Source organism: Pygoscelis adeliae, unplaced genomic scaffold (genome assembly GCF_000699105.1).
Source record: "Pygoscelis adeliae isolate BGI_AS28 unplaced genomic scaffold, ASM69910v1 Scaffold186, whole genome shotgun sequence".
Classification (NCBI taxonomy): domain Eukaryota; kingdom Metazoa; phylum Chordata; class Aves; order Sphenisciformes; family Spheniscidae; genus Pygoscelis; species Pygoscelis adeliae.
The window spans coordinates 4,370,613-4,383,357 of NW_008825071.1; the positions used below are offsets into that span (position 1 = coordinate 4,370,613).

The 12,745-nt window shown below is 40.9% G+C and overlaps 1 protein-coding gene across 1 annotated transcript in view; it reads right to left on the bottom strand.

Annotated features, from left to right (window-relative positions):
* Positions 1 to 650: 650 nt before the first annotated feature.
* LOC103919083 overlaps positions 651 to 12,745 on the bottom strand; it is a 165,389-nt gene continuing 153,294 nt past the window's right edge. Inside the window, exon 15 of the mRNA XM_009326538.1 lies at positions 651 to 773. Coding sequence (XP_009324813.1) covers positions 651 to 773 — 123 coding nt within the window. The remainder of the gene's footprint in view (positions 774 to 12,745) is intronic.

Below are 12,745 nucleotides of genomic sequence, written 5' to 3' on the forward strand. Positions count from 1 at the left end.
GAGAAAGAAATAGATGAGTCATACATTAATTTTAGTTAGTACTGTTCCTAGTTGTTCTGTCACTTAGTAAGTTAGAAAGCAACTTCTCTAGTGCATATTTATTCCAAATTAATAGAACAATTCTGAAAAAAAAAATTACATTTTCCTTTTTATGTATTTATGGCATTATTTATCTATTCCTGTTTCCAATACATACTGCAATGCTTCTTGTGGAATGCAATTCCTTTTTTACTCCTGACCTACATCTGCTTTGAAAGCTGTATGGATGGGATAATTTCTTTTCTGTTTTCTAACGTTTTTCTTCTCACTTTATGAATGCTCAAAAGTGAGACAAACTATTTCCGATCATTTTCCATTTTGCTAACTGTCTGAATACTGCAGTGGGTTTCTTTTGAGATGTGATTTTAAAAGGATTTAAGGACCTGCATTTAAAAGTTCATATTTTCAGAAGTTGCCTGTGATTTTTGGAGGCTTTAGCCTCCAAGTCTCCAAGTTTAGACAACTGCTTGATTTTCAAATATTCAGAGCATTCACAAAGCCTGTTGAAGCACAAACAAGGTTTTCAGTGTCCTTTAGGTCCTTTAGGCTTATTCTCTTCATTAACTCCAAACTGAGATATTTTGGAAAACTATTTTTAAAAACTCTTGCCTTCAATGAATTCCACAGTCCTGTGCAGAAGTCAATGGGAAGACCGGGTTAAGCCCAGGCTTCAAGTTTTCCTGATTCTGGCACAACTTCTTGTCTATTGGATGGTTCTCAGCAACTACAACCATCTATAAAATTTAACCAACAGTGGAAATTGTTAGCAATATTCTGTCCAGATAATGGAAAGCCATCTAAAATATTATTTTTTAAAAAGATGAAGAATGGCTTGCTTAGATAATATATACATATATTTGCCTTTTTTTACTTCGTGGAAAGGATGTCTTATAAAAAGAAAGTTTGCAAGACAGAAAAAATAGGTATCAAATTCCAGAAAAGAAGGAAAAGAGTACAGAGCAATCTTTGCAAAAGCAGATTGCAGATCCACTGACACTATCTTGTTACAGTAACACATCAAGTAATTTCATAAAAGACAGCTTTCAGCTTGTTTGTTTAAAATGTTCTAATAAAACATCTAGCTTGTAACATTGCAGTATCCTGTAAGGGCTTTCATATGCTTTCCAATAGAGCTTCTGATTGGAAGTATTAGCTGATGCAGCAGGATAAATAAAGAAATGTCTAGATTGCTATGGTTCCCAAAGGTCATTTTTATGAAAAGATCAGGAAATATGTTTCATTGAAATTAAAAATAGAACCATATCGAGTTTAATAACATTGTTACTATAATGATGTAAAATTCAGTGAGATGGTGTACTGTTTAATATTTGACTGTCAAGTTTCCACAGTGAAGCTGAGATGTGTGGAAGCATTTAAACTTTTTAAACTGAATTTGCTTTCAATTTTACTGCTGTTTCATTACCCGCTTCCCTTTTTTCCCCCTTGCTATAACACTGCTTGTTTCTTAGTTGAACCTGATATTTTCAGTAAAGTACAATACAAAATTCACAGAGGATCGCACCTCTATTCCCAGGAAGACTTAGTGTGAATAGGCATCCCCAGCTGGCCAAAAGCTTTCTACTCCGATTCATTTTCTCCATCAAGAGAGGACCCCAGCAGTGTTTTAGGGCATGGCAAGGGGGGAACTGCCAGGGCACAGCTGCCTTCTGGGTTTTCTCAGTGATGGCATCATCTGAGATAGCTTAACATCAGAAGCTGTATCAACCCTCAGCCACCCTGGAAAAAGGAGAAGGTCTGGCTGGCGTAATGCCACCGCTCCCAGGTCTGCATTCACATAAACAACTGTAAAGATGACCGAAGCCAACAACTGCGAAGTCAGAGCAGTCTCCGGCTACGTACAGCCTTTTGTTGCACATGGTGCTGAGTGCTAGGATCAGAGAATTGAAAAGTTTATAGCTTGGCACACTCTGCAAAATTTGGATTTTCAGATAAATAAACAAACCTCTGTCTCCATCCCTGGGACAGAAATTAGTCAATCCATGTAAATAACATGTAACATTTTGAGATCAAATGCTTTTTCTTAAATGCCAGCTTGGTTTAGCACATTTCCCCAGGACGGATTTTACCAGGTTAGATTAAGAGTTGTTTGGATTCATCAGTGTAGAAAACAGATAGCTGTAAATGTTCTTGAAACATTTACTTGACGTTCCTGATAAAGCAAAAGTCTGAGTGTCGTAGCTGCAAGAGTTACTCTAAATGTTTCAGTAACTGTAAAATCCTGCATGGCAAAGTAATTGATGCATTTATGACAGACTTTGGAGGCCTGTCTGTAAATGACTGTATGGATTATATACTGACCTCTGTTCTGGAGGGTTTTTTCCCACCCTCCCACTTAGCCACCTTTTGGCAGTAGTCACAAGAGCACTTACATACCTGCGTGTGAAAGAGCAAAAAGGGGAGACAACAGTTACCAATATCCGTTTATATGTCCTTCCTTGTTTACTTATGATGCCATCTAGAAGGCATTGTCAACAGAGGCTCTATGTTGTACCTACCAAAGGCCATCTGCCAAGTGGGTTTCAGCGCCGCACACAGGGCTGGGACATCGCTTCTGCCGCTTAGCCCTGGCATCCCTCCTTTCTCCTCACCCCTCTGCAACGCTCCTTCAGGACTCACTTCACACGGGCCAGGCAGCCCTCCATACCTTGAAAGGATACAGATATACTGTTCTTAACTACTATTATGCTGAGCTTTCAGGAAAGGTTACTCAGGTAAAGGGCTCAAGGAGTCTCGGCAAAAGTAGTTTCAGGGACGAGAAAACAGAGGCAGAAAAGTTACTGTCTCAGAATAACTTCGCAGAGCCTTGGGTGCAGATGGCATAGAGCTACATATTCTGGTGGTTTTGCTGGACTTAGGTTTGTTCATAAAGGTGAAACTAAAGAGGTTTGACACATAAACCGGAGGAGGAAGGACCATGATTCTCCTTGCAGCTGGTTTCATACAGAGATTAGCTAAACTTGGATGTTTGCTAATTCCTTTCTCTTAAAGACCTCATAGAAGGCAGAAAGTATGATGCATCTACATGAGCTGGACCAGACTCTAGGCTGATATGGACTTTAGGCAATACTAAAACTGCCACTGGTCCCAAATACCTAGCTGTGGGTCACAAAGAGACCAATGTATTTCTACACATCTGACTCAAGACACCTATACACTGAAATCTTCTCTCCATTAAAACAAATGACAAAGCTTGTGGTTGTTTGAATGGAGCTGGAATTTCAGACATGGAACTGGCTCAAGAATGATATCCTTTTAATAGATTCACCTAGCCAACACGCAAACTTCTCTAATAGGGATGGAAAAAAGAGTTTTCTTCTTTATTTTAGTTTTTCTTTGCTTTTTTGGATGTAAGTCAACATTATTCAAATGCAGCGTTTGAAAGGCACTGTGAAATCATGAATAAAGGACTCCAGTGTTATTTCATGGAAAATCTATTAACATAAAAGATCAATAATTATTCTTTCCACAGTTTGTTTGGTTTTTTTTGAAGCATCCTGTAAACTTTAATAGCAAATTACAAGCCTGGTACAGAAGTGTATGGGAAGGGTTAAGAAATCTGCAAAATGGATGGCATTCTTCTTTCAACACTGTAAAGTGAAATCCTGCCTTCATTACGTTTTGCTACTAATTTCAGCAAAGTCAGAAGTTCACTCCATCATGTGTTAGAGGCAACTATCTATCACCCTGTTAAATTCTGCTCTTTGTTTTCCATATGTGTGTCTTATCCTGTTAGTCAGGTATGTGTCCACGACTGGTGTGAGGCCAAAATTAACTGATGTGGGGAAGGGCAGATGTCTAGGGGCAAGGGGAAGGCATAATTGTTTGGTGAGGTCAGATGGAAGGGGCTATGACAAGGGCAGCGTGACTTGATGAAAGTTTGAGGATTGGTGTAGATTCAGCAGTTCAAGCCAAATGCAGGGATTAGGGGGTCACAATTATTTCGTCTTCAGGGAGAAAAATGGAGGTACTAAGTAGTTATACAAATGTACTCTTTATTTGTCACAAGAAATTATCAGGTTTTATTATTACAGAACAAGGAGGGACTACACAGCAATGTAATGGTTTCCTTAGCCTTGGTCTCTCTTTGTATGTAGTATTCTCTGTTATAACATCCTGAAAGCTACTGTGTCATGGGAGAGGGGTGGCCCTGGAGCACAGAAAGACAAAGAGTGGGCAAAGGACAAATAACAGGGTGTCCTGATTATCCCCCCTTTCCTGTAGACCATCAGACTGCAGTGTGCTGAGCCAGAAGGTGAAAAAAAGGGCAAATCTCACATTAGCAATGAGTCCTCTAGCTGTTAAAGGTACAAGTCATCCTGGGTGAGGTCAATTTTTCATGGTGACTCAAAAGGACGATGTTGCTTGTGTCAGCAGAAGCTTAGCTACGGTCACAGCCACGCAGGTGTGGGCACTACTTCTCTTAGCGAACCACCTGGAGACTAGACAGGTTGTTGCATGTACGGAAAGCATTCAAGAAATCTGGGAAGGTGGATGCAGGTTGGGGCGTCAGCATGAACACCGTGACCTCTTCCAGCCCAAGGTTACAAGCGAAGGGGAAGCCGCACTCTGAACTTGGCAGGGCCAGGCATGTTGTGGAAAAGCCTGGGCAGCATCAGGTCTTTTTTTTTCCCTAGTTCAAAGGCCTAACTAAGTCATTCTGGGCACCACAAGCATGAGCAAGGAGAGCCCAACAAGTCGCTGCCAGTGCTCTGCTGCTCTGCACCGGGGCTGCTTTTCGCTTACAGGCGCTCTGTTGTTTCATGTTTTTATGACACTGGGGTACCCAGTCCTTGGCAGGTGCTCCTGGGAGCTATTATAAAGCAAATTAAAATGTTCCAGCTTTCAAAACATCCGTGAGAACTCTTGGGGAAAACATACTGAAGTTTTGGTTTTCAGTGGGCTCTCACACAAGGTCTGAAAATTCAAAATGCTGAGAGAAAGTTAGGTTTTGGGTCCCTGAAAACAAGTAATTTTTAGAGTGGTCCTAGTGATTAAATCACTGGCAGCTGTTTTCTCACAGCAACAGATGTGCCAGGTACCATGCCAAAGGCTCATTTACGGAGCTGCTCCACTGTGGACAGAAGCTCAGTGTCGCTGCAGTGGTCCTTAGAGCAAAACAATTCCCTCAAAAAAAGAGAAGATGATTCAGAGTTGTATCATGGAAAATGTGCCTGATGTTTTCTGGGTCTACTCTAATAAGGAAACGTATCTATAAGAAAATGAGGATGAAGTGATGGATGGTAAGACACTGCTGAATGGTGGTTCCCACGGATGAGACATGAGATAATGCAGTCCCTCAATACTGAATGAACTTCAAAGCTCTGTAGTGGCACTCACTTGCCATGATCTGTTTTCATAATGAAATGGAGCTGCTTATCCCAAGAGGAACCTACAGCGACGTAACAGCCTAACTGCCCTTCCTTGCACACTGCTGTACAGTAAGTGCTACGGTCAAAATGCTTGCCAAATCTGAGTTTCCAGGTGAAACTGTTGAATTTGCCTGCTTCTGAGTGCTGCAAAGTAAAAAGGCTGCAATAGCAGCTTAAATCATAAGGCAATATCAATAGCATTTAGCCATATCCAACACTGTGATTTTGAAAAATCATAAATTGTACTGGATTTGTTACACAGGAGAGATTTGAAGGCAGGCAAGACTGCCAATGTGTTGTACATTGGTTGGATGCCTGATTTACCTGTGTCACTATTCAGCCAAGACCTGAAGAAAATTTATCAGGAAAAACTGAGGGCTTGGACAGGATGTTAACAACACATTAAAATACATGGACACTATTGTTACTTACCATGCCACATCCTCAAGGACTGGTGTGTGGGGAACAGCTTTCTTTGCTGTATGGAGGTAAAGGAGCTGTCTAACTTCAGCATCCAGGATGGGAAGAGGAGTCCCACTCTTTGATCACTTGAGCTATTTACCCTTTCAAGTGTTGACAAGTGTTGGTGGCATTTGCTGGCAAGGCTTTCTTTTGCTTGTTAGAGAAACTAGTTGTGTAGTACACAGGTGGGTGATGCCAGAGCAAATTCTGTAGCTAAAATCAGAACCAACCTCACCGATCTGTGAGGTGGGACTTCAGCTGCTGGTATCGTATGAGGGGAAAAATAATAGAAGTTGTGTCTATCAGAGGGGCATTACAAAGTGTGTCAGGTCATGGTACTGCAAAACCAGAGTGGTTCCCTTTTCATCTCACTTTAGTTCTTCCTTCTTTAATGGGCAGCAAGTTACAGACAATTAAAGGTGACTGATAGGAACTGTGGGGAATACATTCACAAGAAAATATGAAAAATAGCCATATACCTTGTGATCAGGGTATACAAATTACATCATAAACAGAAAGTAGTTATGGTTGATTGGAACAATTAAATGCTTTCTTTAAGAAAAGAAAAAACCCTCCAGTGAGAATATTTTAGAAAATGACTTTTTAATCATCTGTAGAACTGCTAAAATTACTGTCTCCTAATAGTTTTAAAGTGCTCCTTAGTTAGAATTAGCTGTAATCCTTTTGCAGAGCAGCCGAATGCTTCCCCAGGAACCTGTTTACAGGAAACTTTATTTTTAATCACAAGATCACATCCATATGCTTTTATATAGTCCAAAGGAGACCACAGCAGCTTTGAGCATATTTCCCTGCTGTGCAAACAGCCACAAATTTGGGAACCATTGCATGGGAAAGAACAAGCTCTAGAACCAGTCAGGAGGACGTGGCACACAGCAAGATTCACCACTCAAGTAAGAAACATTAATACTGATTGAAAAATCAGGTGTTTCCAGTGCTATCTGATGCATACTAACCAGCATCCTGCCACATTAATAAACCAGCTAACGCCTTCAGTCTTGCCTGTTTCCTCATCTACCGTCACCCCTACAGATACTGCTAGTTCTGCATGGGTAAGGACAGATTTTGGGAGGGGAAGGACAGTGGCCACGTTGCTGTGGAAGAGCAGTCTCTGCCCAGCAGCATGACGAAAAGGATGTGTGCCCTGTGGGCAAATGGTAGGGGACAGCTTGGAGCCAAACAGAGGAGGTCCTGGGCATTGCACGCCCCAGTGATCCACTTCTGCCTGCCCTTGCATGGGCACACTGGCCGTCTGCACAGCCTGGGCACGGGCATGGGCACGGGCAGTGAGGGACCGGCCCCTGCTAGCAGTGCCAACCCGCACCCAGTGCAGTATGAAAAAGCACACAGGATGGGAGCAAGGGGATCCAAGGGGATCAGAAGCGGACTCTTAGAACTGGTAGACCTGAAAATGGTCCTGTCTGAACAGAGAGAATACATGGTAGATATGCTCTACCAATTTTCCAATTTAACATCAAGAATGCTGCTCAGGGTGCCGTGAGAGTTCAAACCTTGTCTCAAGGAGACTTGGGAGGCTGGGAAAAATAAAGGAAAGGGTAAAAATGCTGAAAACAATCTTCTTTGGTCACAGAAACTCAGAGCAGTTTTCATATAATTGTGACTTTTTTTAATCTCAGTGGAAAATTCACAATATTCTTCCTTTTTCTGCCAACTTTAACCATACCTTCCCTTTGTGTCTGCAAAACAAAGATAATTATTTTTTACTCACCTGCATAAAATGCTTGAAGAACTCCAGATGATTGAAGATATAAAAATGGAAAGGAAATGTGTGTATATGCATGTTTATATATAATTGTTATTATTGTTACAGTCTGCCAAGGAAACAAAGATTATTTCTAGCAAAGCTTTGGGGTTTTTTTATAACTTCGGAAGCTGTTTAATAACTAGTGATCAGATGAAACCCAACTGCTTTTGAAATCAATGAGAACTGGATTATATGCTGGAGAGGAGAAAGCTTTAGCAGAAAATGTTTATATTACTGAGTATTTGTTATCTTAGATAATCACCATTTCTGCCTATATCTTCCAGGAAACTCATTCTGTTGCTCTGAAAAATATGTAATGATTTGAAGATAATTTCAGAGACCAAACCCCCTGAAAATCTAAACCCATGATCAAAATACTTGCAAACAGTGTCTCAGATCAGTAAAAGCAGGCTGAAGAGGACAAGAGGAGAAGCCACTTAATCACCTGACCTCAGTGACTGCAATACATTTATTCTGTTTTCTTCTCCCAGTTTTAGTCTTCTTTAGACATAGAATTTCAAATTACTTCTTTTTTAATGTATATGATATAAATCAGTCAATGTCAATAGAATGTCTTCCAAACATAGCTTAACTCTCTGCCTGTTGGCTTCCTCCACTATAAAGATAACAGCGACTAAAGCAATTCCCTCCATGGACTAAACCCTGACTACTGCCCATTTCCAGGAAAGCTGGAACAGCGTGTGCAATTTCATGTAGACACCGTAAAATGGACATACCATTAAAGTGAACATTGGTATATTTATATAGTCATATAGTTTGGCTCTGAGTTCATCCATGAAGCGCACCTTATCCCTGCAGCTAAATTATTCTGTGATTCAGCTGTTCTGTGATAGCTCTATTGTGCCCATCAACGCTACATTGGAGATGTTAAGAGCTGAGATGGTCCTTACCACTCCACAGCTTCATGACCTGCCTCTGCTTCACTACAGGTGTAACAAGGAGAAAGGCAGATGTTACCTTAAACCACCATCTCTATTTTTAACTAACATATCTACCTTCTGAATCAAATGGAATCACTCAGCATTTCTCAGCCGTATTTCTCAAGTGATAGTTGAAGTATTAGACTTTCCATCCACATAGCATAAATGTATCTGCACTGTGCAGGGACTAGGCTCGTGGTTCAGGCCATCGGCTGTTGTTCTTCACGCCTCTTTAGGTCTTGGTGATGTAAATAACATTTTGATGTAAGGCACGTTAGCCCACCAGTTTGAGTGCAAGACCTTGCTGGACTGTGTGAACATAGTCACTAACACGGTGGGAAAGATTTGCATTCAGAAGGCTGCAGTAACACCCTCAGAAGGAAAGTATCTGGCTAATACTGAGGAATAAGAGTCTGGAAGAGTGCCCGGGTTCACAAGAAAAAATATAGTTTCCACTACAGCTTGTCAATGAATATTGAAAAAAGATGAGTGATGATTAAGAGTTTAAAATAATCTCCTTTCCACCCTTTCACCTGCCTCCAGTCAAATCATAAAGCCAACCATGCCCCTGGCTTACATTATAATGGAATTACTGTTCGTGGAGGTTTGGCCAGTCAGCAGTCAATAGCGAAGAAATGACAAACGTGTGCACAAGGGAGGGCCTTTGGAAGAAAAGAGAAAGGAAAGAAGAAAATTTATTATTGCCAGTCTACTGATGAATGCAGGCATTAGAATAGCAGATGTAGAGTATATAAGGGGCTGGAGAGTGAAAAGCTAAGTGTTGCCTTAGAGCACCAGGAAATGGAGCCAGGGTTGTGAAAGCCATCAAGCTGCCTGCGCTCTGCATTCCTCAATGTACAATTAAATGCTTTGATAACTGAAACCAAAAACCCTAAAATGGCAAGCACTTCCTGCAGGAACCCTTGAAATAAGATTTGCCACTAATGTGGGGTGGTTGTCAGTGTGAGGGAGAAAGATGGGGGAACTGGAACTTCGCATGCTGCAATGGGGATGTTTGCTTCGGCGCGTGCGGCTGTTGCTTGGGATACACCAAACAGCAAGAAAAGGGCTAGGAAGGATGCAGTCTTGGCTCCAAGGTAATGGATAATCCAGAAACAGCTGTTTCTCTTCCTCAACCTTTTTTAAACTGCCACAGGAGACCTCTTTCCACTCAGAGCTCAGTTATTCTTCAGCATCGACATCTCAACACACCACTTTGGCTTTCATAAGTAATCTGTTGGACAGGCTAGGAAACCTGTGCTGAATTCCCTCATCTCCACTGTTTGGCTTCAGTTTGGATAAGATTTGCCCCAAGACTAAACATGTGTAATATTAAATGTAACCTTTTCTTAGCTTTATTGTACTTGCTCCTAAATCTAAATTATGTATACCTTGTGTGTGTTTATGTGTACGTGAGTGAGAGAAACTCAAACAGGCATGGAAAATGTGGACTCCATTCACCCTGCACATGCTGTAACATGAACAGACTCAGAGAGGTGTGTGGGCATATATAGACGTAACCACATCTACTAAAAAGAGGAAAAAAATGCTGAGAAGCATTTTGTCATGTTTTCCATTTGAAATGTGTGAGCTGTGGAAACTCAAAGCTATAACATTAATGTTTCTTCTGGTAGGTTTTTTCCTGTGCTATTTATTTTTCCTGTGCTATTTATTTGCTATCATGTTTTTTGGGAACTCAACAAGTTTGTGAGGTGGTTTTTTTCCCCTTTCCCCATATCTAGAAAATATGCACACATTTGAATTATGACTTTCCTACAGGAACTAACAGCTGTATGTGCAAATCATGCATATAAATCAATTACTGAGGCCTATGTACTATAAATGCACCCATTAATTAAGCAATGTCAGATGCTATGAACCATGAAGTTCATTACATCTTTAGCATTCAAACCAAGGATTATTTGAAGAAGCAATACTACGTTTACCTAATAGTTAATGAAATTAAGCCGGATTGTTGCCAACATTCTTATTTTATGCCTAATTCAGTGTTTAAATGTTTATGAATAAAACACTAACTGCTGAAAGCAGAAATGTTGAAATGTAATTACTGGTAAGTTATAACGCACTTGAGGACTCATTATACCAGACTTGGGAGTTTTAAGATCACCAGTGTAACACACTCTCCAAAAACACAGAATTTTTATGGGCTAAAAGCTGGAAAGACATAAATGCTGTTGAACTTGTCCTGGCTGAGTGGAAATTTTGATGATCGTGGTAGTATGATTTATGGGTATAGCATTTTCCAGTCATTACGTGGTTGCATTTCAGCATTGTGACATGATTTGCATATGTGAATATCCCTGCAAATTAACTTCTTATGAGAGCTACATCTGCCTGGATTAAGATGCTCCTATCTTAAAACCAATCCAGCTGCTACCCTGAAGGACCTATTTGAAAAAAAGGCAATCTGCAATGTCATCATATATAGTTTTTCCATATGTATGTCCCGATTTACATTTAAATGTAAATATTGCATGGCAGTATTGGTTACTTCGTTAGGGTTTATTCTGCCAACTAAGAGGCATTCAGTGATGTCAACGTTAGGATTATCTCTGCTGTGTAGCATTCTACTTTCCTCTGTTTCATTAACCTATCTACAGACAGCTAAGTATCAAGAGTTAGAGTAGGATCCATCACTGCTCTTCAAAGCCGTTCTTAGCCACATGAACAAATAAAATCAAATTTAAAAGAAAACAATGCAAAAGAAAGAAACAAAACCATAAGACTCTCCAGAAATAACAGGAGAAGAGAACAGCAAAGACCTTTAACCAAACAACACCTTCTGCTGCTGGCTCAGCATTTCCCAGGATCAGGCTTTTCTGCTGGAGGATACATATCCGCAGAAAAATGGTACAACCTCTGCCACAGAAAACTTGTATGTGGACTCTGAATGTAACCAGTAGACACGAGAGGTAAAGTCAGACAGGCAGGCAGACAGGGGAGCACAGAGAGATAATGAAGTAACATTTTTTTTGCAGAATAACAGTAAATTCATGTCAGACTCTTGCTGAGAACTTTGCAGACCCCAGAAGTTTTTTTTGTAGCACAGTAAAAGAGGAGCTTGAAGGAGGAATTTAAAGGAGAGTCATGAGGCAGAGTTGTGAAGGAATTGTGAGAAAAGCAGCAATGTTTTTGAGCATTGTAAAAAAAAAAAGGGATTATGGTGTGTGGAAGCCAACACAACCGCTTGATGCAGAAGACTGAGGGGGCCATGCAAGAGATGCTTGGACAGTAGTAACACAGTCAAAGAGACAGACAAATAGACTTCTCTTTGGGGTGGCCTTCCAGCAGTTTACCAGGGTGGTCAGATTGCTTTGGATGGGCTCTGAGAAACTGGCACGTTCTCAGAGATGAAGAGCTGTAAGGGCAGGGATGTGACTTAGCTGCGAGGCTCAGGAGGGAGGGACACACTACCCTGGAGGCCAGGCAGTGGTGGAGGGAGGTAGAGGAGGGAGGGGTTGCACCAGGAAAATGAACCGACTGTGCGAGCCGTGTGGTCTTCAGAGTGGATCTGAGACACTTCAGAGATGGCAGAGAGGGAGAGGAGCTGGTATTTTAGGGTGGAATGAAACAGGTCTAAAGCGGCAAGGAAGCAACAGGAGTCAGTAGCAGAGCAAAAGGAGCTGAGTTTGTGCTTGTGCTGACAGTACTCAGAAATAAGCGTAGAGAGGATCGAGAACAGGAGGCTGTGTAGAGAGATATTGAGAGAGTGATGAGAGAGTTAAGAGAAGAACCAGAGAAAGGAAGAAGCACTGACCTGAGAGAAATAAACATTTAGCATGAGATTTGCATGCTCTTTTAGCAATGGAAGAAATCAGATATTTTTATTCTGTTGGAAGCATTTTGATTTTTACCAATATCAAGTTTTTAAGATCTACAGTAGTTATTGCACTGAATGTATGAGCTTATCCTTTCTTCTCTCCCAGAAATTCACTAACACTGCTGCTGCTTGAACACACTGCTTTTGCTAAAAGCCATTGCAATTCAATTGAAATTTTAAAATTGTGATAATATCAACAAATTTGTAATGAATTTCACTTTGCATGAGTTGAAAGCTTGACACACAGAAGTCAATGGCCAAACCCCAAGGAGCAATTGGAAACTGTTTC